We start from the raw sequence: 26,537 nt of genomic DNA, 5'->3' as shown, positions 1-26,537 counted from the left end.
ATGGAATGAGCTGCCAGAGGAAGTGATGGAGGCTGGTACAATTGCACTATTTAAGAGGCATTTGGATGGGTATATGAATAGGAAGGGTTTGGAGGGATATGGGCCGGGTGCTGGCAGGTGGGACTAGATTGGGTTGGGATATCTGGTAGGCATGGACGGGTTGGACCGAAGGGTCTGTTTCCATGCTGTGCATCTCTATGACTCTATTTGGCGCGCAAACAGTTGACCCAAGTCAACACCCACTCGGTGTGTCACTCAGATGCGACGTGGTGGGCATGGCCCAGTACTGGCAGGCCTCAATTTTGTTTCAGGGCCAGTTTTACTCACAGCAAGTCTGTTCTTTGGAAAGATTCTAAGAAATTTCTCCATTAAACTGCCACTTATTCTGCAATTCGAGAAATTCTGAATTCCGAAAACCAGCTGGTCCCGAGCATTTCAGATAAAGGATTGTGCACTTGTAGGTGATTGGTACTACAGAATTTGAGTGCTCTTAACAATAGACACATTTTGTCAATGATTTTTCTCTTACAACCTTCAAAACAATTTGCATAAAATATCAATGTAAAGGAAAAAAAATGTTCTGAGAGGAGAATGATAAGTGAAATCTGATAGTGGCATTACAATGGAGAATTAGCAATTAGTGATGATGACAGTTAATTGCCAAGCTTTGATTTAAATTGTGCAAGTTAACATTGATTGGTCAATATATTCTCCAGGAAACGAATCAGAGAATGCAACAGAATAGTGACAGTCAATAGGTGCAGCACATGTACAGTTCTTTTTGTCTGCAAAGAACAGTGTCCGGTGTATTAATATATGTAGCTTCCAGTACATGTTAATGTAATCTTTTGAGAGCAAACATACCACAAGGCAAACAGTGCATGCAACTATAGGCATCCCAATACATGTATTAACAACTGAGATAGGTACCCCCAGCCAATCTCTTAACTAGAATATCAAAGTAACTGGATTTGACAAATTCCATTAAAAAAAATGCATTTAAGCATTAGATGAAACTCATTAAGACACAAGGAAATTCCTACATGCAGCTGAGGATTCAAATTTAGCAAACATATCAAATAAAAGCAAACTACTGCAAATGCTGGAAATCGTGATATAAAAACAAAATGCAAGAGAAACTCAACAAGTCAGAATATTAACTTTTCATGTCTCATGAGTCTTATTCAGAACCCTATACAGCAGAACTCTGCTCAGCTCTGAAGATTCATATTGTACTCAAACTTCACTCTTTCTCTCTTCTTCACAGATGCAGTCAGACCTACTGAGTTTCTCCAGTACTTTGCTTATATTACAGCAAACATATCATTAACATTGACAGATACATAAGGAGTAGGAAATTGGATGTCATTTCTTTAAAGACACATTTCTCATGGCAAAGAAGTTTGCAAGAGTTGGGCCTAGCAGGAATTCCACAGTAACATTTATTTGGATATTATACCACGTCATCAAAACTGAATTCACCTGCACAATTTACTGAGTTCATACTAATGATACTAATTCACACAAGGGGCTAGTTCTAGTTTGCCACAATATAATACAGCAATGTAACTGTCTATGGCTTCCTCAAACACTACACTGGCAAATGGCTGGCAATGACAAATGAGCAGTGTTACCAAATGGTCTTCGCAAACGTGAAGTAATCCTTCACCTCTTGTGGAAAACTTGCTCAAAATGTCATTCAACCATTTGACACGTTCATGTTGTACAGAAACAATCATAGGCAAGGACAAGTATGATGCCACTATGGGATCACTTGTGGAATCTAATTCTTACATATATATTTTAGGATCCTGAGAAACTTGTTTGTGATGAAATGGCACCTAATCTCCTACCCTTAGGTGCTTCCAATACTTAGATGATACGTTTAGTACATGTGAACTTGCAGCTGCCAGTAAGAGGTTCCTGACATGCCTTAATGGGCGATATTCTGCATTCAAATTGACAATTGAAATGGATGAGTCAAATCAGTTTCTTTTCCTTGATCAAGGAAAACTAGTCAGGGATGTTCTACTACTAGTCTGATGCAAGTCTGATGCTGAAACAGAGCACATTAAAGCCATCCTGCAGAATAATGGTTATCCTGATCAGATCATTTCTTGTTGAAGGGGCCTAACGCTGGTCATTTTTCATCCTGAAAAAAATAAATGCCTTGTCTACTACAGATTACCATGGAAAGGTAAGGTAAAGTATCTCAAATGTTTAAGCAGTTGGTGAAGCTAACTGGTTCACACTGAAACTAGGCTGCAGCAACACAAGTGGCGTTCATCACTAACAGGATGCCAATAAAAGATGTCCTGCCTATCATACAAATGGGCAATGTGGTTTATTAATGTGTAAATTCAGTGCAGGTGTGATCATACTGGTGTCATCCATACATTCAAAAGACTGGCAGATCATGCACGGTAATGGCCAGCCCAAACTTATTTACAAAACTTGCGTAGCATGAAACATTAGATTTTATTCTGCATTTGGACAACATTTACTAAATAACCCTAATGAGGAATTTCACTGACAATCAATTTAGGATCGGTCAAGTTCACAGTGTAGTTCACATACATGTACTGGAAACTACAATATATTAAAAAACAAGGCAGACAGAAAGAACCATACACATGCTACACCACGATACAACATAATAAATGCCAACTATTCTCTGGCTCATATCCTGGGCAATTCCTGATTAAAATTTCAACAAAACATAGCAGTTAACTATCTGTTGTCACTGAGTGCAGCACTCTCCATGATAACCAGTCTAATTGGTCAAGGTTTCTCTTAATATATTTTTTGAGACCTGTATTGATAAGGGCAAAATGAAAGCTTCGACAAATGTGCTTTTGCACAGAAATATTTATTTTTGTGTGAAAAATTGAAATAGGAATAGGGCATTCAATACTTTGAGCCTGCTTCACTGTTCAGCAAGATCATGGCCTACCATCAATTCAGTATCCTGTTTACACATTGTCCTCAAACCCTTTGATCTTTTTTAGCCCTAAGAACCATATCTAACTCCTTCACAAAAACATTTAATGTTTTGGCCTCAACTATTTCTGAGGCAGAGAGAGATCCACAGTATGCTGAGCTCTCATCTTCAAAATGTCTCAAAAGGTATCATGGTCATAATATTTCATTAACTTTTAAAATGTCGCAATTGACATAAGTATGACAACACAACAGCTAAGTTCAACATGCAATGATATAAGCAGATAATTGATTTCAGTGGTTTTGGTTTGTGAACTCACCAGTTCTTGAGTAATGGTTTGGGAACTTTAACATTCATGTAAGGGGATAGATGGAGTCTCACGTGAATGTGCTTTTGAAAAATTACACCTCAGTATGGACTGACATGTCATTCTAAATTGCGTGTTCAAGCCAGTGGAATGGAACTTGCTCTTGGCTTTCTACTTAAAGGTGGAAATCAAGTGAGCCATGGTTAATCTTTCAAATGGACTGTCGTCAGGTATAGGAGTTACCACTAAAAACAAAACTTATTGGTTTTGTTGAAATAGTAAGATACCCTGTGGAAAAAGTGCTTGATAAAGGTGCCACATCAAAAGACTATTGTAGAAACAAAAAGCAGCATGACGTTAGAGTAACATTTTGGCATGGACAGAAAATTGGATTGCTAACAGGAAAGAGTAGACAAATTGGTTGAAAAGATGAAACAAGTAGTGTGCCACAGGGATCAATGAATCAACTTTTGACAATTCATATTAATGACTTGGATAAAGAGACAGATAGTATGGCTGCCATAGAAAAAGCAAAAATGTAAGCTGCAAAGTGGACACAAGGAATAGAAGGAGATATATCTAAGTTAAGTGAGTGCACGATGATCTGGCAACTACAATATAATATGAAAAAAATGTGCAACTATCCATTTCGGCAGGAAAAAATATAAAAACATTTTAACTAAATGGACAGTGACTGCAGAGATGAGAGTCTGGGTATTCTCATGCATGAATCTCGAAACACTAGCGCACAGGGTTCAGCTTTCCGAAGGACTTGGTAATAGAATGTTGTCACACATTGCAAAGGGAACTGAATTCAAAAGTAAGGAGGGTTTGCATCAGTTATACAGGACATTGATCAAAACACATCTGCTGTATTGTGTACATTATTTAAGGAAGCAGTGGGTGGATTATCGTATGAATAAAGGTGGGACAGGCTTGGCTTGTATCTGTTTGAGTTTAAACAGATACAAGCCTGAAGAAGGGCTTATGCCCGAAACGTCGATTCTCCTGTTCCCTGGATGCTGCCTGACCTGCTGCGCTTTTCCAGCAACACATTTCCAGCTCTGATCTCCAGCATCTGCAGACCTCACTTTCTCCTCTGTTTGAGTTTAGAAGAGTAAGACTTGACTTGATTGAAATATACAAAACTGACGGAGCTTGACATGGTGAACAGGAAAGGATGTTTCTGTTCATGAGAGATTCTAGAACATTGGTTTGGCTACTTTTGGAGTATTGCATGCATTTCTGGTCTGCCTGCTTTGGGAAGGATGTTGTGAAACTTGGAAGAGTTCAGAAAAGATTTACACAGATGTTGCCAGGTTGAGGATTTGAGCTATCGGGAGAAGCTGAATAGGCTGGAGCTATTTTCCCTGGATCATCAGAGGCTGAGGGGTGACCTTATAGAGGTTTATAAAATCATGAGGGCATGGATAATGTAAATAGACAAAGTCTTTTCCCCTGGGGTGGGGAGTCCAAAACCAGAGAGCATAGGTTTGAGGTAAGAAGGGACAGATAAAAAAAGGACCTCAGGGGCATTTTCTTCATGGAGGTGCATGTATGGATTAAGCTGCCAGAGGGAATGGTGGAGGCTGCTATGTAAAAAGCATCTGGATGGGTATAAGAAAAGGAAGGGTTAAGAGGGATATGGGCCAAATGCTGGCAAATGGAACCAGAATTATCAAGGAAATGTGGTCGGCATGGACGAATTGGACCGAAATGTCTGTTTCCATGCTAAATATCTCTCCGAGTCTAGAACTAGGGACATTATTTAAAAATAAGGGGATCTCCATTAAGACGGAGTCAGAGTCATAAAGCATGGAAAAAGATCCATTGGTCCAACTCGATCATGCCGACCAAGTTTCCCAAACGAAACTAGCCTCATTTGCCTGCGTTTGGCCCATATCCCATATACCTAACCAAATTTCTGTGAAATGTTATAACTGTACCCGCATTTACCTTTTCCTCTAGCAGCTCATTCCAGAAACTCACCACCCTGTGTGTAAAAAAACTGGCCCTCAGGTCCCTTTTAAATTTCTTATCTCACCTTAAAAATATTTCTCCTGATTTTGAACTCACCCATCCTAGGGAAAACACCTTTGCTGTTCACTTGACCTATGACACTCATGATTTTACAAACCTCTAAGGTCATTCCTCAGCCTTCTACGTGCCTGTTAAAAAAAAATCCAGAGCCTAGCCTTCTAACTCAAAACCTCCAGTCCTGGCAACATCCTGGTAAATCTTTCCTAAATTCTCTCCAATTTAATAATATACCTCCAATAGCAGGGCGACCAAAACTGTACACATAAGGTTAATTATTTTCTCTCAAACAGTTGTGAATCTTCTGAACTCTCTTCCTCACAAGGCCAATGGAAGCAGAAGCTTTGAATACTTTTAAGGCAGAGGTGGACAAATTAGTGGACAAGGGATTTAAAGGTTATTGGGGTAATCAGGAATCTGGAACTGACGCTACAATCAGCTTAGCCACAATTTTATTAAATAATTGAAAAGGTCAAGAAGCAAGAGCCTTACTCCTAGACCTAACTTGTTTGTTCCTAAGCATACTTCAATCTTGAACATTTTTAGTTCCATCAAAAGCAAGCAGATGCTGTATTGCAAAAGCATTTTTAATAGCAAGTCTGTGTAAACAGTGCTTTCACCTTAAATGAGGGCACTGTATATTTTTCATGGTCTTTGGTGGTTCTGCAAACTTTATCTCCAAACGTGTAGACACTGAAAACAGATGGTATAACAATTAGTCTCAAAATAGCAAGATGGTTTAAAAGCAAAATACCACTAGGTGTCTATATCATTAATACAAAATTTCCTTGCCATTGCCAGAAAAATTGACATATGGTCATAAGTTGACAAAAATTCATTTGTGATTGGCTTTAACTAATATTTGTTATTAACAATAGCGAAAGAGCTGTATCATAATTGTACAACTGAGCCAAGTATCTGGTTAATATTGTATTTAAACACAGTACTGTACAATAAATAGGAGAATGAAAACTGAACTGCATACTAGTTAAAACCAGATTGAGACAGTATTCACACCTGTCATTTTTTCAAATGCTGATCTGTGTATTTTTACCAGTTCCTTTAGGTCCTAATGAGCCCTAAGGTGGCCAAATTGTTGTCGAAAGTCAAAACACCCAGACTAGCCCATCTCAGCAAAAGAATGAAAGCTTACACTTGGAACATTTGCCCAGGTAATCAATACACAGTTGACTGCCACTTAAATTGCCTGCTTGCATTCATTAAAATGGTTGTGTGGCATCTTGTGAATAGTGCATGCCCAAAGGGCCTCTCCCAACGTCAACCAGCTGATTGAGAGTAAGCTATTTTTGCAAAATATTTTGTACAGCACTTCAAGCTATAACCCCTTTCACAGTTCACTTGCTACTGCAAGTTTGAAGAAGATTTTTGAACTCAATTTCCTGGGTACTTGGTCAAGACTTTGTCAACACTCCAGCAAAAGTTATCTGAAAAATTCTGAGGGCTTCACCTAAAAATAGTAAGTGCTGAGCTACTTCGCATGACTGACGCATTGAGTCACAAAGAGAAAAAGCAAGAGTGCTTGGTCATTGGTAACTTATTGAGGTTCCTCTTAGTTTGCAGGATGAAAAGAAAATAGATTAAACTACAAAGTGCAGAACCAGTTACTGCAGGAGAGGGGAAGAGAAGGGTGAAGGTTTCCTTGCCCACTGAAAACAAAACATTTCTCCGTCTCTGGATCCTGCCCACCTGAACCTCTGATGTTGCACCCAAAATCTTGTGCTCCCTGCCTATTGGTTCCCTTGTCATCCTGGAGCTGCACATCAGCAGCACATTATAACCTTCATTTGAAGTGGTGGTTTCCAGTTCATATACACAGCCCAATAAAAGTGGTGCTCAATCAGCCCTCAAATGCTGAAGCTGTTTTAGAGCCTCCAAGTCCAAATTACAGTAAACATTAATTAGAACCAAAACCAAACTAATACCAGGCATCAAACAGACTTGTCTTATTAACTTTAAAAAAAATCACGACTCCAGGTTATAGTCCAACAAGTTTATTTGGAAGCACTAGCTTTCAGAGCGCTCCTCCTTCATCAGGTGTTTCTGTGTCTTACAATTTTATTCTCCACAACCATCTGATGAAGGAGCAGCGCTCTGAAAGCTAGTGCTTCCAAATAAACTTGTTGGACTATAACCTGGAGTTGTGATTTTCAACTTTGTATACCCCAGTCCAACACCGGCATCTCCAAATCTTGTCTTATTAAGACAGCATCCACTTCGTAACGAGTTTCACCCTTTATTGAAATTAACTCTTCTGTTTTTAATTAAAAAGTTTCCATGATGCCAGTTTTAACTTATCATTCAAAATAATAATAACATGGGCTGAGGAGTGGCAGATGGAGCTTAATTTAGATAAATGCAAAGTGCATTTTGGAAAGGCAAATCAGAGCAAAACGTATACACTTCATGGTAAGGTCCTGGGGAGTGTTGCTGAACAGTGACCTTGGAGTGCGGGTTCATAGTTCCTTGAAAGTGGAGTCGCAGCCAGGAAAGGCAGTGTTTGATATGCTTGCCTTTATTGATCAGAACATGGAGTATAGAAGTTGGGAGGTCATGTTGCGGCTGTACAGGACATTGGACCTACCACTATTCAAATATTGTGTGAAATTCTGGTCTCCCTACTATCAGACTCCATAGAATACAGAGAATGCCTGCAGATTGGAAACAGGCCCTTCAGCCCAACAAGTCCACACCGACCCGCCAAAGAGTAACCCACTCAGACCCACATCCCTACCCTATTATCCTACATTTACCCGTGACTAACACACAGAACATGTATATCCCTCAACACTATGGGCAATTTAGATTAGATTAGATTCCCTACAGTGTGGAAACAGGCCCTTCGACCCAACAAGTCCACACCAACCCTCTGAAGAGCAACCCACCCAGACCCATTCCCCTAACATTACGGGCAATTTAGCATGGCCAATTCACCTAACCTGCACATCTTTGGACTGTGGGAGGAAACCGGAGGACAACCACGCAGACACGGGGAGAATGTGCAAACTCCACACAGACAGTTGCCTGAGGTTGGTCCCTGGTGCTGTGAGGCAGCAGTGCTAACCACTGAGCGACCATGCCGCCCTCGGAAGGATGTTATGAAACTTTGAAAAAGTTCAGAAAAGATTCACAAGGATGTTGCTAAGGTTGGAGGATTTGAGGTACAGGGAGAGGTTGAGTAGGCTGGGGTTGTTTTCCCTGGAGTGGCGGAAGCTGAGGGGTTTATAAAATCACAAGGGGTATGGATAGAGTAAATAGATGAGGTCTTTTCCGTGGGATGGGGCAGTCCAGAACTAGAGACCAGAGATTTAGGATGAGAGGGGAAAGATTTAAAAAGGACCTAAGTGGCAACTTTTGCACGCAGAGGGTAGAGCATGTATGGAATGAGCTGCCAGAGGAAATGATGGAGGTTGGTACAATTACAACATTTAAAACGCACCTGGATGGGTATATATATAGAAAGGGTTTGGAGGGATATGGGCCAAGTGCTGGCAAATGGGACGAGATTAGGTGAGGATATCTGGTCAGCATGGACGAGTTGGACTGAAGAGTCTGTTTCCGTGCTGTACATCTCTATGACTCTATAACTGTCTTCAAAATTTGCAACACCAGCTGAAATACTCCAGTGCAATACAGCAACCAAAAGACAATTGAAAGCTAGAATCAAGAAAAACTAAAATAACCAGCAATGAATACTCATGAAGAAGGGAAGCTACAACAATACAGCAACTGGCAACAAACATTTGCAACTGTGATATTCCATATTTACCATTGTTTTCTTGATGGACAGGTGTTGTAACTGCAGTATCCTCCATATCAGCCATTACCAATACATCAGGCTGAACTTCATTTGAATTTCGAGTTGAGGTATCATTCCTTCAACAATAAAGCATGAAAACAAATGAAAATTTGTTGTCCATGCGAATTTAATTTATTACCAACTTAAATTATAAACTCAGGACAAACATCTTCATTCTAACATTACAAAAAAGATGTATACTAGATTAGGGTTTTTAAATGTTTTCATGAAAGTGCCTCATTTAAATAAATGCTCCCATTGACAACCACTTCACTTCCCTCTAACTTCTTGCATGTATGAATTTTCATAGGAGGTGTCTTGGGAATATTATCATGAGAGTGTTCTTACAGGAAAGGTGAAGGTATTCGAATTCAGTAAAAACGCAACATGACCTGATTCTGTTTGACCCAGGATCTACACTGCCATAGAGAGACAATAAAAATCAATAAAGGAACAAAAAAAACACAGGAAGTGCATTTGGTTACTAAACCAGAATCATAATGGATAATTGATTAACTTAGCTAACTAGTCACAAACTGGATTCTCAGGAACTTGAATCATACAGGATATTTAGTTTAATCCATTAGACAGCCAATAAAAGCTTTCTGAATGTTAGTTCTAAAACATTTTATAATCATCAAAATCATTTGATTGTGACATTACTAAATTTCTAAACTTTGGTTTGCAGAAACTAAATTATATGCTGTGGGGAGGCAATGCTGCAACTTAAACATTCCAAATGTAATCAGTGTAAATTTACAGATGAGAGTTATTTAAACAGAATACATGAGAATATTTACTGCAATGTATATTACCTGCTAAATAACACTACCTTTGGTGGAGCAAAGGTGCAGACAGCACCTCTGGTTTAAGGGGCTCCATATCCAGTGTCTGAGATGTGCACAATATGTCATTAATGTTTTGCAACGGAAGTTTGTTTTCATCAACTCCATTTGCACTCTCATTCACCTCTGCATCTGATACAAATTCTATTTCATCCTCCATTTCTTCAGGTTGGGAAACGGCAGAACTGCATCTAGATTCTATCAGAGGACGACTGGTATCAAAACACTCTGGTAAGATAATTATGTAATCCTCTGAACACTCTGAGGACACTTGGCTTTGTATGTCACACTTCTCTTCTTCAACATCTACAGTGGAACTATCAGCCACATCAGGTTCAAGCTCATTATCTGCAAATCAGAAGCAAACAACAGCTTATTCGTTAAAAAATGGATCAATAACCTTGTCATCCATTTAAACTGCAGTTTAAATGATGGTCAAGAGTGACATGTATGAAATTCAAAGACTTGATGCTCATTCTCAACAAGATAATGGTTATGCATTGGCTTTTCCTTTAGTTTTAGTCACCATGATTGCAAAAGATTTTGAAAGATTGGAAAATACATTAAAAGGAATAAGGATGGCATAAATGCTGCATAATTCAACAGCAATCTAGGAATGCATTTTTCCAAGAGTTGGCTAGTAATGCAATGGCTCTAAGGGATCTGAAATACATGGCTCTGTAAATTAAACTGGAAAGAACTAAGAAAAATTGGAATGGTGAAATAAGTTCCCTATCTTTCTGATACAGAGACAAGAGTTACTCTGAATAGAAAATAATCCTTCTAGGCTTACAACAATATTACATTGTAATATCTAGTACATTTCGCTTAACTGAATTTTTAAAATAACTTTATTGTTGTTCTCAGAAGATTCCAAAATAAGTATGCTTAGCCTCATTCTGCAGTTGAAATTAATAGGATACTTACAAGAAAAAAAACGCTTGGCTGGGAAAGACAATACAAATCATTTCAAAATAAGCAAAAGCAGCGTACCACATGTCAGAAATTGTGTTGCTAGGCACTATCAGTAATGGAAAAAACAAAAACAGCATTTCTGAACATCTGGGTCAACTGATAATTGTAAATCTAAAGATTGTCTAGCATCTTATATAAATACCAAAATGGAAGGTTAGGAAAGAATAATTCTGTAGAGAGTAACTAGTCTCCTATCCTCCCAACGTCTATAGGGAATGTCTCGGAATGCACTCCATTTGTCAGGATGGTGTGGCTCCAATAACACCTGAAAAACTCAACACCATCAAGGATAAAGCAATCCAGTTGATTTGCACTCCGTTCATCATTTCCAGTATTTAGTTCCTTCCCCAAAGCAATAGCAGTGTGCACCATCTCAAGGTGCACTAACCCAGCAAGGTTCTTTCAACAGCACTTTGCAAATCCTTGACTTAGCATCCCTCGTCTGTAGGTTTTCAAGGTTTAGTGCAAAGTTTCATAGCCGGTTGCAGTTGTAGTGGATATGTTCGTAGAGATGGAAAATTGGTCTGCAGCTGTTGACATCTAGGTGACATCTCAGTGCCGTGGAACCTCCTGTGAAGCACTGCTGTCCTGTGTCGGTTGGAATTTGTTTGGTTTTGTTCCCGCTGCTCCCGGTTGTTCGTTGCAGTGGTCGGTATGTTGGGTCCAGGTCAATGTGTTTATTCATGGAGTCCGTGGATGAGCACCATGCTTCTAGAAATTCTCTGGCTGTCCTCTATTTGGCTACAGTAGGGACAGTTGGTCGTGGCGTTTAGTGGCTAGTGGATGTTAATGAATTCGGATCGCACGTGGTCTGCCTGTCTATCCTATTCAGGTTGTCAAACGCATACAAGAGAAGCTGCATTTGGACCCTGTTCAAAAGGGCAACAGAACACGGTAGCACTCCCAATCCGCGAAGAGAGGAAGAAGAACACCGCTCCAAAGTTTTTGCCAAGAACGGATATCCCTGCAACTTTAACCGCAGATGCCTGGCAGACAAACAACGTAATGAGGACATGCCATGACCCATCACACTAACCACTCTACCTTATATAAAACATATCTCGGAACTGACAGCCAGACTTCTCTAACCACTCGGATTCATGACAGCACATAAACTGACAGCCACGCTCAGACAACAACTCATCAGAACAAAAGGCCCAATACCCACCACGTGCAGGACAAATGTGGTGTACAAGATCCCATGCAGCGGCTAAATAGGACAAACAAGCAGACAACTAGTGCCCTGCATTCCTGAACATCTACTAGCCACTAAACATCACAACCAACTGTCCCAAGTAGCTATACAAAGAGACAACAAGGACCACAAATTCGATTGGACAACACAACAATAATGGGACAAGCCAAACAGAGGACAGCCAGATAATTTCTGGAAGCATGGCACTCATCCACAGACTCCATCAATAAACATGTAGACCTAGACTCAATATACCAACCACTGCAACGAACAACCGAAACTAGCAACCAGAAGCAGCAGGAACCAACCCAAATAAATTCCAAATGACACAGGACAGTAACACTTCACAGGAGGCTCCACAGCACTGAAGATGTCATCTAGAGAGCGGACAAAATGCCTACAAACCAATTTCCCACCTCAGCGAACATACCCATAACAACTGCAACCCTTGACCTCTACCGACCTGAAACACAAAGGCAACAAATGCATAGGATCAACACAAATATAACCTTGAAAATTTTTCTTCAAGCCATATATTATCTTGACTTGGAGCCTTATCAGTGTTCTTTCAATGTCATGACTGAAACTCGTAGAACTCCCTTCCAATGAGCACTATGGGTGAGTCCATATCCTCAAAACTATAGTGTTTCAAGAAGGCAGCCCACCACCACTTCACTAGGGCAACTGGGATGGGAAATAAATGCTGGTCTAACCTATGAAACCAGATGCCACAAGTGAATATTCATTTTAAGTGACTGACAGCCATGACTTTGTTGAACAGTGGCAGATCAAGTTCTTATGGATAGAAGGGCGACTCTTGTTCCAAAGTTCTATTACCTTTCTCTGGCAACACCTGTTCTTCTGTGGTCAGAACGATCCCACCAGGTTTTCCTTCTTTGATGCCAACAGAGCAACAGGTTTCTTGCAGATCTTGGGAGGAGCCTGGTAAAAATGAAAAAAAAAACTGGCTGAAAGACTAATGGATAACTTTTGCCTATACTTGGGGAGAGGGAAAGACAGTCTATGAATGATTAAAATGCACTTATCTCCCTTTTAATTTGCCTTTATCACCAGAACAATTAACAAAATCGGAAAGGGATGATGCTACTCACTCCAATTTGCTGTTTTTTTTAAATCATTGATGTTAAAAAATTTTGAGGACTGCACATGTAACATGAAAGTAAAATTCTAGAACTTCTACAACTACTCAAGCACATTTCATTTGTTTTACTTCTCCCTTTTTCTCTAAAATTTACTTTAAAAATAATTCTCATAATTCTTAAAAACTGAATAACATACATCCTCTGTAACAACTAAAAACATCATTCATTCATTGATATTTTAAATGCAATCGTGTATCACGAATCGCAAAATGATTAATTATAGTTAAGACAATTTTGTATGGAACAAAGATTACTGTGGAAGTATAAATCTATTACTCATTTAGTAAGACTGTAAAATTTACTGCAAGTATGCCAACATGGTAGCAATACCACAACATCAAAAAGGCCCTACATGATCTTCAGTGTACAGTTTATAGAAATGATCAGATGTTTTTAAAGTCTGATCTCCAGTATAACTATTTCAAGATGTTTACTTTAGAGAAACTATTTTGTTCCAAAGCAAATAAGTAGCGTCAATCAAACAACTCCACTGGAAAACAAGGGAGCAATCTAGAACAGAACACTAAACAAGAAATAATTTTTCACCTTAACAATTCTCCATCTGAGAAATAATAGTACTGTCAAACACACCCATTTCCTAGCTACAAATTGAACTATTTATCATCATGAAACACATAAAAGATGACTTATCCACTGAGGGGATATTATAAATCCTACATTCAACCCTCCACAAATGTTCAAAGTTTCCACACAAATTCACAATGCTAATGTGGCACTGAAGTCAATATTGTTTAGTATTTTTAACCCCCGACAAATGCTTACTGTCAGGTTTACCCCTGCGGCGTGGCAGCAAATCAGGTGCCTCATCTAAAGCTAGAGAACGAATAACTGTCTCACAGACAAACTGAGTTCCACTGATGTCTTCCTCGCCTTCTTCTAAATGAGGATGATCTGTTGGCTTCTCCATCAATGTCACATCTGTAAGGAAACAAGCATAAAAAATGATGCAAATGACCAAATTTAAAACTAGGTTGATTTCTTGATACCTATCTTGTAGAAATTGCAGGATTAAGTGAGGCAGAATATTCAGAAGTGCAACTTCTAATTTACATATATAAAAGTGTATACTTCAAAACAAATAATAAGAAAGCATCCTTTATACAACTGTAAATAGTAGTTTTCAAACCACTTAAGTGATAACCCAATGTTCAACCAAGATATTTATTCAAGTATTGACCACTGCAATATCATTTATTCAGTTTATCTTCAACCCATCTTTGGGATTCAAAAGGTGCATTTATTTGCTCATGATTAGCTATCCTGTAGGCAATAAGAATCAATCTCTGAATGTGCAGAAGAGGTAGACCAGTAAGAGATAAGCTCCTTATCATGAAGGCCATTAATAATTCTGTTTTAAAAAACTGAACAATTTGAATGGTACTAATTTTTTTCTGGTGCTGATCCACAAATGAGCAGAATTACTGAATTCAAATACACAATATATATGACACTTTTAAAAGAGAATGGTGTTTCAATTCTCTGATTAGTTGCAGCTTTGAAAAACAAATAAAGATAAGCTGTCAAAATAAGTCCAAAGACTTTTGTTATGCTTTGTACATTACATTACCAGGAATCATAATTTAAAATACAAACAGCAAATCAGGAAGTTAAAAGCTCCAGGCAAAATTTTCCCATTTTCAGACAGTGTTTGCCAAGTGATATTTATGGCACCCAGTCCACCTTGACAATCTTCCATTCTTCACCTCACCAACAGCTGTTTGGTACCCTAGCCATGGATTCACGTGGCAAGAGAGACAGAAGTGATCACTACTGTCAGGACATCCATACCAGTAGTGGCATACTTAAAGCCTAGCACCACTTCAGATGCTGCAAGCTAGCAACTGCCCTTCACATTGTGGTGCTCGACTATTATCATTGAGGAAATGGCCCAAGAAGGTAAGTTAGCCTTCCACTTTATGACCAGAGCAAAACATGGCTGCTCATGTGGAAAGAGGATGACCTCCATATCAAAAACCAACTCACTAAGCTTCAATATGCTGTTCTACCCTGCTGTCCTATTAACTCCACTGCTAACTCATTCCTAAATCCGCACAAAGCTTCAATCTTTCTAATAGAACTAATTCTTTTGCCAGCACTGGTAGCACTCAGAGAACCTCCACCCATGAAAGATGCCACTCAGGGGATGCTGTAGCAAGGAGTTCACCTACACCCTCCTCAAAGACTTTCAACTTGGTGGATTCTCAACCTAGAATATACTTGGAACCACAATCTGGTGACATGTCTCCACGGGTGACTGTGGAAGAAACACCCCAGGTCTTTGTCATTCAGAGAACTGTCAGAGATCAGAAATTTGCTCTGTCCCAGTTAGATGATGATTCCATAGACACTACCATTAATGACTTTTTCAAAATGCACAGGAAAATCAGACAGGTTTGTTCAGAGGTAGTTGGTAAACTGGTCACCCATTTGACTGTTCAATGCTCCCCACTGTGGCAAGCTGTCTTCGTATCCCTCTGCACTAAAAAGCAATGCAAGCCAGCATTTGCAGTCCTCACTTTCTCCAAGCCACAGATGGCAATCTCCAAGTAAGCATAAAGTGAGTGAATAAGAAAGCAAGCTAAAATCCTTAAGATTCAAGCTGTGTTGTTGCATGAGATGATGTGCTCTCTGTCAAAAGCATGCAATGTTTGCATGTCCCTGAGCTTCCAAGTGTTGAAGCATTGAGAGATATGGTTCAAAAGCAACTATTATGATATGGTGAGGCTGGTGGCTTGCCAGTACCATGACAAAGGTCAAAAGAGAGTGCAGGGATGTTATGCTGCAGACACAGTTGGATGATGACAGGTACAAGCATTCAGCCAACTGCAGTTGCCAGGTACCATTTGGGAATTCGTGCCATTTAGTTTCTCAGGCAAGGAGAGGGGAATTAGAAGTGATAATATAAATGAGTTGGACTAAATGAAATTTAAATGCACATAATAAAAAGGTAACACTGCTCACTGGAAAGATTCTGAAGCCAGCATTTAATCCTGAAGAGGGAAACTGTCAAACTTTGTCATCAAAATTCAGATGTTTTTCATTCGCACTGTATATTCTCAACCTTTCCATCATTACCTAGGGAGGGAAAAGCTCCACCCACAGAAACACTTGTAACTTACGATTTCTGATAGTAAAATAAATGGAGTTATGATTGGATTAAAATAGAAGCTCAAATAAAGATAAACCGTGTTAAAAGAAATTGAATTTTTCATAATGGAGAAAAAAATTTTTTCAGTGAGGGCATTGAGCAATAATCATGAGTTTTGTACACCATTAAAAACCCAGTTACACCTCACTCAGTAAATATTACAAAACAGTTTATCAAGGTTACTTGAAGGGATAACAGGGCAAGAGTAGAAGCTGTTGTCTTCTTGTTATTCCATTGAATTCCATCTTCTGACTGGTAGGGTTTGGGGCTGGTCATATCCTTGCATAACTATTACATCAACAATTGCTATTTCTGGAATTGTGTGAGATCTCGCAAAGTTGAAGTTAGCAGTTGTCACGACTGCCACCACAATAATCTTGGAGTAAAATCTTCCTAAAAATATCCTATTTAAATTTTGTCCATTTTATTTAATTCAAACTTCCCTTGGCACGATGTGGAGGTGCCAGCATTGGACTGGGGTGGACAAAGTTAAAAATCACACAATACCAGGTTCTAGTCCAACAGGTTTATTTGGAAGTGCAAGCTTATGGAGCTAGCTAGCTGATTAAGGAATAGCGCTCCGAAAGCTTGTACTTCCAAATAAACCTGTTGGACTATAACCTGGTGTTGTGTGATTTTTAACTTCCTTTGGCACTGCAGTGAAGAGATTAAAAATGAAAAACCTGATACATTAGATGCCATCCCCTGAAGAGAGAAGAATGATAGACTTATGATAGACTTAAGTCCAGAAATTCATGGGAAAGCAACAATTAAAAAATCCAATGAAAGATAAAATAAGTTCAAAAGGAAGGATAATTTTAAAGTCTGCCAGTGTAAATTCTACCAACTTAATGTGAAACATTAGCAAAAGTTTTACATGGAACTTGGGATTCCACTTCACCACTAAATGCAGTATAACTACACAGTTCAAATCCAAAAAGGTAGAGAATCCAACGCAAGGCGAATTTAACATCAAAGATGATGTTGTTCAGATTACAAATGTTTTGAATAACAACTATTGCAAACCAAGTTGTTAATTCCAAGTCCACAGTATCTAAATAAAAAAAATTTCTCACCAAACCGTGACTTGAAAATCGCTTCACTTTCCTCTTCAATCTGACCTAAGCCTGGCCTCTCCATCAGTGGGCCATCATGTGGCAAAGGTGACATACATGGAGTCATGTCTTGGAAACAAAAACACAATTTTAAACTTAAAAATTACATGTAAAAAGATACAAGTTTAAGAAAAAAAACTTTAAAAAGGAATGTTCAATGAGCACTTTTATAGATCAACAATTAAATAAGTGAAGTGATACATAAGCTTAGAAATGGTAGTTACATAACTAGATAGCTGCTTAATTATGGCACAGAAACAAGAGACTTGGCCTAACTGATTTATGCCAATATTTATGCTTCACATGAGCCACTTCATTATGCCTTTCGATAATAACTGTTTATTCCTGTCTCTTCACCTATCAATCCAAACAAGCTTCCCCTTAAAATGCATTTGTGCAGCTTTCCTCAACTGTACCATATGGTAGCAAGTTTCATGTCCAAGCCACACAATTTGGGTAAGATGATTTTTCCCAAGCTCCTGTTTTGATGTATTACTGACTAACTGATATTTACAAGTCCTTGTTTTTGATATACCCACAAGGACATGTTCTTCATGATTTTGCAATTAGAGGAACCTCGATTATCCAGCATTCAATTATCCGAATATCAGATTATCCAGTAAGATTGCAAGGTCCCAATGCTTGGCTAAACTATGTTATCCAGCATTTGATTAACTGAACAAAATACTCCCCGTCCGTGTCCTTCTGATAATCGAGGCTCCTCGTAAAACATTCAAAATTTTAAACAACCTCAAGCAGGCTTCTTTTCCAGGCCTGAGCCTGTTCAGTATTTTTCTGATAGTTGTAATCAGAGTTCCCAACCTTACAAATCTACTTTTACATTTCCACCACAAGTAATTTTGGCATTATTGAAAGTGAACATCCTGGGGGGACGGGTTTGTCATAAGAGGTTGGATTGACTTAGCCTGTATTCACTGGAGTCTGAAAGAATGAGAGAGATTCCCAATGAAATTCTGATGAGGACAGACAGACTGGATGCAGGGACTTTCTTTCTCATGGCAGATGTGGCAAGATTTGGAGGTGGGGTGGAAGTGATAGAGGGAAAGGGAGAGTGAGAGGACAAAAACAAGTGTCCAGATCAAGGGGTCTCAGATTACATGGTAGGCTACTTCAGGTAGAGAGGAGGAAAATTTCTTAAGAGGTGGGAAACTTGTGGAATTTTCTACCATTGAAGACCGTGGAGGTCCAGTCAATGAATATATTTAAGGAAGTCACTGAATACATAAGTAGATTTCTAGAAGATAGAAGATGTTGAGCAGTATGGGGTTATGGGGGATGGCGGGGGGAAGAAAATGTATTGCACTAAGTTAGAGAATCAGCTATGATCATGATGAATGGAGACAGCAGGCTCAATGAGCCCAATGGGTTCCTCTTTTGTGTGTTTGTACCCCTGTTTCACTTTTGTATTTTGGAGGTGAAAACTGCTCACAGCACTCCAAGTGCAGTTAAGATTTTCAATTCTATTCTATTCTATAGTAAATTTAGGTTTCCAACAAGGAAACAGTCCTCTGGGCAGACTGACTGGTTAACCTGCACTGGTGTGATTGTCTTGATTTGTTACCATTTAATCCAAGTTTACAAATTGATGTCCCTATTTTGGTCATTATAAAATACCTGGAAGAACCATAACTTATTATGCAGAATTACCATAACCTGTTATATTACAGAGAGAATAAAGGCACATATTGACTTTATTCAATTTTGATTACTTTGTGAACAAATCTAAATTTAGCGTAAAAGACATGAAAAATAACTGAAACATTATACTATGCGCAAATTGATGATTATCCAGTGCTTTACTGCACACAGTCCTGCAGTAACATTTCTCCAGTCACACTGCTAATTGCCATAATACATATTGTCATTATCCTGCCATAAGTACAGACGATCTCCAAATCCCAAACGATAATCAACTATGGAATAAATGCACAAAGTAAAAAAAGAGACAAGGACATTATCGGCAGTAACAAAATCCTGACATTTAAATGAAAGTACAATTTATAATGTTGGAAAAACCTTCCAGTCTCTACTGTGACTAAGCAAATCTTATCCAACTCTTCATTATTCTATTTACAACCCTTAAAAAAAACTTCATAGCTTTGTTTCACAAACTCTAATATGATAAAATTGAAGCCCATTAACAATTGACAGGAATATGGATTAAAATACAGAAAGCAGCTGGCCCATTTGCCAATTTAAATTGTACAAATGGTCATCAATTTTTCAAAATTCTTTGGGTCCAATCTTAATTTTGAATCACTTCTCTTCCATATAATCTGAATGGAAAACAGAAACAAATTTATATCTCTCATTGTAATTGAATATGCATTTCTTCATACCAGACATATTGTAGTGAAGTTATATTGTATTAGGTTAATTTAATTAGAGGATGACATTAGCTTGCTTACTCTGTTACACCACAGAGAATGTTTTCAGTAGACTACACCAATACAATTCCAGTCAAAATACTAAAGGTTTTCTCAATTTGAATCAAGTTTCAAGTCACACACAATGATCGAGGGGTAGTTACTAGCTCAATCCAAGTCTGAAATAAGGAGCATGAGTTTGTAGTCGAGCTTTTAATAATCACGGACGGAAAATTAGTAATTGGTCAAAGACCTATACCATCACAGCAGTCACAGGCTGTTCTGTAAGGCACTGCTGTAATGATGAAAGGCTTAATGATGAAGGCATTTCTGATGAAGGGCTTATGCCCAAAACATCAACTATCCTGCTCCTCGGATGCTGTCTGACCTGCTGTGCTTTTCCAGCTCCACACTTCTTGCCACTCCTGTAATGATAATCTTACATTCTTAACTAATGCTTTTAACAATAAGCTTGATTTACATCTTAAGACTAAAATGCAAAAAAGTGAATTAAATGACTCAGATTTTCTATCAAAATAGAAGTTAAATAACAAGGCTTGTTAAAGCTGCACCAACGCTTTAGACTATTCAAGTAACTTAAATCTTACCAACTGGGGTGTTGTTTGGTACGTGCTCCATTTCTTGCACAATATTTATATCCAACAGTTCAAATGAAAGCAAGTCCTGTAATATTAAGCAAACAAGCAGACAATGATGCCTTACTGCAGCCATCCTCAAAATGTGTTCTCAACATTAGAATTCAGACACTATTCCAATCATATGGGTGAAAACAAGTTGTGCTGTTTTAGGAGCTGCATTTATCCACTGCATCAGTTCATAATGTGCAAATCATGTCAATAAATGTATTTCTACAAACAAAAAAAATACTTATTCAGTGTAGTTCAGGAATTGCAGCATATGCTATATACCTGAGCAGTCAGAAGGTCTATAGATGGCACCATCGTGTACAGATCTCTATTCTGGTCTTTTCGCTGAAGTTTGCCCAATGCTATGCCTGCTGTTTTTGCTGACTCTGTTGCTTCAAGATCAGGCACAGTTGGTTGTTTCTCAGTTTCTATATTCAAGGAGGCCTGCTTCTAGAAAGAAGGTAATTATAGCTTTTATCCATGTTGGTCAAAGCACTATCAAATTCGAACTGATCAACTGAAATGTTCGAAACCTGTTTCCACATTTCCACCCCCCTCCCCTGTTCCATTTAAGCTTTTGCTAATTCTTTGGAACTATTAAAGGCAATAGTGGACACTCTACAACAGCAGTCAGTTAAACCTTTACATATTACATGAATGAAAAAATATTAAAATGGACAGTTACAGAAAGTTAAAAAGGAACAAATGAGTCCAAAGGCTAAAACTAATGAACTAAATTAAACAACAAAGTCGATCATAGAGTCAGAGAATCATAGAGATGTACAGCATGGAAACAGACCCTTCGGTCCAACCTGTCCACGCCGACCAGATATCCCAACCCAATCTAGTCCCACCTGCCAATGGATAGGACTCGTACACAAGCCACAAAGCCAACTACTTTGATCCCTTGCCTATACAGAATTACCTTATCAGTCAGTCTTGATTACAGCAGTAACAGGGATAGCAAAGTGTGCATGTTGATTGTGCAGATCAACAGCTTTGGTCTAAGCTGTGATGTCTACAAGCAATAATGGCCTGTTGATACTCAATGATCTAGATGACATGAATGGGATTCTTTAATGGGACAAGACTAATATTCACCAGAGAGATGAGCCTTGGCTTCAGACAAATTTCTCAACTCAAGTTAATTAGAATGCATATTCTTCCATCTCCACCAGGAAGTCATGCCAGATTAGGATGGCTAGCTAGCACTGGCAAGGATAAAGATGAGAACCAATTTGAAAGAAGAAAATAGTTTTAGTTTCAAATCTTTACTACAGCTAATATGGCTCATGCATAGCTATCTGAGATGGTAAATAAGATCCTAACAATCAAACTCTATGATCAGTTGCATCAGCCTCAAACTGCTGGACACTAGTTCATTTGGGGCAATTTAATCTGTTCTGAAGATGATTCATTGGACCCGAAATATTAACTCTGACCTCACTCCACAGATGCTGCTAAACCTGCTGAATGTTTCCAGCAATTTCATTTTGTTTTTTTTTCCCAATTTAACTTGCATGAGCCAAGGGTTAGGGTGGGTGGGTGGGATATGACAGACAATGCTGGTCCTTAAGTATCTTCACATGCCTGACCTTGATCCATTGAGAAAAAAAAGAGACAAAATTGAAGATCCATGTTTTTAAACATTAACAACAACGTAGAAAATCAGAAAGGAAAAAAAAGAAAGCAACATTCTTTTTAAGGAAAAAGATTGAAATGCCCAATGATAAGCACATATCTCCCTAAAGCTCAGAATTCTCAGCTCTCCAAAACATGGATTTATCAGTGATTACTTGTGTAGTTGCTGTGCCTGCACATTCCACTTCTTCAGGATCAGGAGCAACGTGCTGCTCTTCATTACCCGCAGCCAAAGGAGCTTGAATCTAAAGAAGAAAACTCCAACTGTATTATTCTACGATTAAGTCAATTACTGCATCCTCATGTACTCAAATAATTTTACAACTCCCCCAAGTAAGTGGACCTCAGTCAAAATGACAACAGAACATCTGCATGATGTTGGTAACTATCCATTTTTTTGGTTAAAATGAGTTGGTGAAGAGAGTTCAGTGTCTAAAAACTGCATGGCTATCAGCAAAATGCTCATCCACATGAAGCATCTGTGCAAACCTAAACTGCACAGAGTCAACTGTCTCTCTGCTAGACAATGAAAAGGAACAGGAAATAAACCGCAGGCTCTCACTTCATTTGGCTTTAGCGTAATCAGGTATAAAACGGAGTTCAGATATTTAACTTACAAGAACATATTCAAAGATGGCCACATTTCTTCACAGCAATGAGAAAGTATTAACAAAATTATGTTGCTATTGCGTTCACTTGAATGTGTCATAACTAAGTGAAGCAACCTGGCAAATGTGTATGTTTTATTTGCATTGCAATGTGCAATGTGTGAAAAAGGGCAAACGGTGTTTTTATGCAGTTTGGTCACCTGAACATACAATACAAAATTTTACCCCAAAGAAACAATTTACATTGAGAAAAATATTTGAAGTCAATCAACTTACTCTATGGTCAGGAGATCTAGTCTTGATAGAGCTAAAAAGGGAGGTTTCATTTCCATCTACAGCTTCAGTGTGCAATGGCGAGTCAATAATAATGCTGCACCATACTCTGGGCCCAAATTGCTCGCCTTTATGAGTTAAGCGCCAATGTGAAGTATAAGTGCCTTCAAAGGTGGGTGCAACAAATTCCACTGACACAACACCAATGTCTCCTGGTTGTAGGAATGGAACAGAAACTTCCTTTTTAGCAGGAGAAGCCAGGATGAGATTGCCCCACATGAACTGAAGCTGTCAAAATATGAAAAGTATAAATGAAATGAATTTTAATGTATTAAGCACGAGAGTAAACTAAATCTGGCTTTATTTAAACAAAATCTGTCCATATACAAAGATGTTAAAGGGAATTGACAAAGTAGATGTAGAGCAGCTGTTACCCTTTATGGATTAGTGGTGTTGGAAGAGCACAGCAGTTCAGGCAGCATCCAAGGAGCAGTAAAATCGACGTTTTGGGCAAAAGCCCTTTATCAGGAATAAAGCTTTATTCCTGATGAAGGGCTTTTGCCCGAAACGTCGATTTTACTGCTGCTCGGATGCTGCCTGAACTGCTGTGCTCTTCCAGCACCACTGATCCAGAATCTGGTTTCCAGCATCTGCAGTCATTGTTTTTACCTAGTTGATTGTTACCCCTTATGAGACAATCTAGAATGAGGGGTGAGTTTGAAGACAAAGTGTAGCAGATTTATAACAGAAATGAGAAGGAAGCCCTTCTCTAAAAGATTAGATTAGATTCCCCTACAGTGTGGAAACAGGCCCTTCAGCCCAACAAGCCCTCACCGACCCTCTGAAGAGTAACCCACCCAGACCCATTCCCTCTAACTAATGCACCTAATGCTACGGGCAATTTAGCATTGCCAATTCACTTGGCCTGCACATCTTTGGACTGTGGGAGGAAACCGAAGCACCCGGAGGAAACCCACGCAGACATGGGGAGAATGTGCAAACGCCACACAGACAGTCGCCCAAGGCTGGAATTGAACCTGGGTCCCTGGAGCTGTGAGGCTGCAGTGCTAACCACTGAGCCACCTTGCCGCCCTATGGGACAGTGCCCAAGGGACATGAATCTGTGGAATTCATTACTCCAGAGTATGGCAGCAGCTAGGACACCAAATAAATTTAAGGAAGATATAGACAGATCTTTAATTGGGAAGGGGTTCTATAGAGAGTGGGCAGTAAAATCGGGTTGAGGCGAACGTGAGATCAGCCATCATCAAACTGAATAGAGGAGCATGCTCAAGGTACTGAAGTACTTACTAACATTCCTAGTTCTTATGTTCTCCCTTCTCACAAACCATTTGGCAACTGGTCAAGACTTTGTAACTTAACTGCTGACAACATTGATCAATAAGAGTGAAAATGTTTATCTAGATCCAAGACATTCAGTTCAGGAACTCGGAACGTTTTCATTACTACCACTTATTTCAACACTAACTTCCACTAAATGAACAACAAATAGGGATCTATGCAAAACAAGCTCAGGAGTCACTTCTTCTATTGTTACTGAACATATATTTAGATGACCATAATAACAAAGCTTCTTATTGCCTTCATTTCAAAATAAAAACCTTCCCCCATACAATTCCTATAATTTCTAATTTGTGTTTTGTAATGTTCTTGGACAAATTTGCATTTGTCTTGCCTCTCACCAAGACTGTACAGTATATTTCATTGACAAAAACAGATCTCATCTTTCAAATTATGTATACAAATCCTACCACCATTCCATTAATTTTTGCCTGTAATAGAATACACTATACCCTTTCCATTCGTAGAAACGCTTTGTATTCTGGATCTAGCGTTACCAAATCTTCCTTCCGAACTGTTCTTTTAACTCACTGCAATTTGCCTTTCGGGGAAAGTAGCACAATTCAAAAAGCTTTTCTTTCACTGAACCCAATTACATTTAAATCATCCTCTTGCTTCTCTTATTCATGTGCATCAAGGATACGTACTCTCTTGTTGATTAAAAATAAAGCCCTGAACCCACAGCAAATCATAATATACCCGACTCAACACAAATAATGTGCCTCTTCCAATTTATTTTCAATTAATTGCTAGGTCCCAGAGCAGCGGTTTTTACTTTCTTTGTTTTGTTTAGTACAGGCAGTCTTCAATTTAATTCTAAAGAATTTGATTGCATTCCTGCAATTTCCTAGCCAATTCAACTGACTTATTTTTAGATCCCAACTTTTTTAATTCTTTAAATTTGATTACCAAAATGGAATAACAAAATTTTAAATTTCCAGTTTGGTCAGAGCAGACAAAGAAACACACACACAACAATACACCCCATTCCTCCAGATTTATCTGGCTTCAAGAGTAATTCATTATCTTGACACAACACCATTGAAACACTGGCATTGGGAAATCACTGTGTTTGGCCTGTTGTTCTTCACCTTCCTGCACTGATTCAATTAAGACCAGACAGTACATGACTCAATAAGAAAGAGAGAGCAGATGTGCATGATATATAATGATCCTACACATGAAAAAAACATTTAGAATGCATTGATGTGACAGGCTATTAAAAATGTTGCCAATTGTTATATTCAAATAGGAGGTTATCCATTTACAGCCGCAAAATTCAAGTTTGATTATAACCACTTATCAGTTAGCTATCAAACCAGACATGAAGAAATATTTTCTAAATTGTAATATAACAAAAAAGCAATTTACTTTTGTAGCAGATGTCCAATTAGCATTGCCTGTGTTCTTCATTCTCCAGTGTTTGATAAATTTGAGTCCTGGCTGAAGAAGAGTACCATCTGGAAAGTTCTCGTCCACAAATTCAGCACCTAATGTTAAAATAACAGGCCTGCAAAATGAAATAAAAATACTAGTAAAAACAAAGAGAATAAAGCAAGACTACTTTGTGTTGACAACAACTTAACAGTTAAATCCAAGGGAAAATTCATGAAATGGTGCAAAGTAGATTTAGTGAAAAGTTCCATGGTTAAGGATATGGAGTTGTTTTCCTCAAAAGGGTCTGGTTCCATGCTGTACATCTCTATGACTATGATTTAAAACATTTGGTTGTGTGGAGAATTGATACATGTCCATAGGAATGAGGTGGGGAACGTGATTGACTAAATTATTCTTCAGAGAGGCAGCTTGAACTCAATGGACCATACTGACTTTAATTCATGAATCAAATGATCTGAAAACGTCAATGTTTACCAGACAGACTTAACAGGCTACCCAAATGTGAATGATCCAGTATGAAAATGATGACTCTCCACTGGCTATCTAGGTTATCAGGATTTAGAATGGATTCCCGTCCCACATACCTCCAAAACACAATAGAAGCCAAATTTTCTGTGAATGTATTTTTTTTATTTCTGTTGCCAATTTTGTGTTAAC

At 38.6% G+C, this 26,537-nt stretch overlaps 1 protein-coding gene across 4 annotated transcripts in view; it reads right to left on the bottom strand.

The window, feature by feature from the left end:
- The window catches only part of nbr1a (NBR1 autophagy cargo receptor a), a 73,635-nt gene that overhangs the window by 9,661 nt on the left and 37,437 nt on the right, over positions 1 to 26,537 (bottom strand). For 3 of the 4 annotated variants that reach the window (XM_043675026.1, XM_043675025.1, XM_043675022.1), the window contains exons 10-20: positions 25,854 to 25,992; positions 23,124 to 23,408; positions 22,395 to 22,484; positions 20,881 to 21,048; positions 20,560 to 20,635; positions 17,526 to 17,633; positions 14,064 to 14,219; positions 12,955 to 13,059; positions 9,935 to 10,295; positions 9,073 to 9,179; positions 5,906 to 5,978 (exon numbers count right to left, since the gene is read on the bottom strand). In XM_043675026.1, coding sequence (XP_043530961.1) covers positions 5,906 to 5,978; positions 9,073 to 9,179; positions 9,935 to 10,295; positions 12,955 to 13,059; positions 14,064 to 14,219; positions 17,526 to 17,633; positions 20,560 to 20,635; positions 20,881 to 21,048; positions 22,395 to 22,484; positions 23,124 to 23,408; positions 25,854 to 25,992 — 1,668 coding nt within the window. The remainder of the gene's footprint in view (positions 1 to 5,905; positions 5,979 to 9,072; positions 9,180 to 9,934; positions 10,296 to 12,954; positions 13,060 to 14,063; positions 14,220 to 17,525; positions 17,634 to 20,559; positions 20,636 to 20,880; positions 21,049 to 22,394; positions 22,485 to 23,123; positions 23,409 to 25,853; positions 25,993 to 26,537) is intronic. The other variant, XM_043675024.1, reaches the window with a different exon arrangement.

This window comes from Chiloscyllium plagiosum, chromosome 33 (genome assembly GCF_004010195.1).
Source record: "Chiloscyllium plagiosum isolate BGI_BamShark_2017 chromosome 33, ASM401019v2, whole genome shotgun sequence".
Taxonomy (NCBI): domain Eukaryota; kingdom Metazoa; phylum Chordata; class Chondrichthyes; order Orectolobiformes; family Hemiscylliidae; genus Chiloscyllium; species Chiloscyllium plagiosum.
The sequence above is the reverse complement of the archived record's forward strand: the minus strand, read 5'-3'. Positions and strand labels throughout refer to the sequence as shown.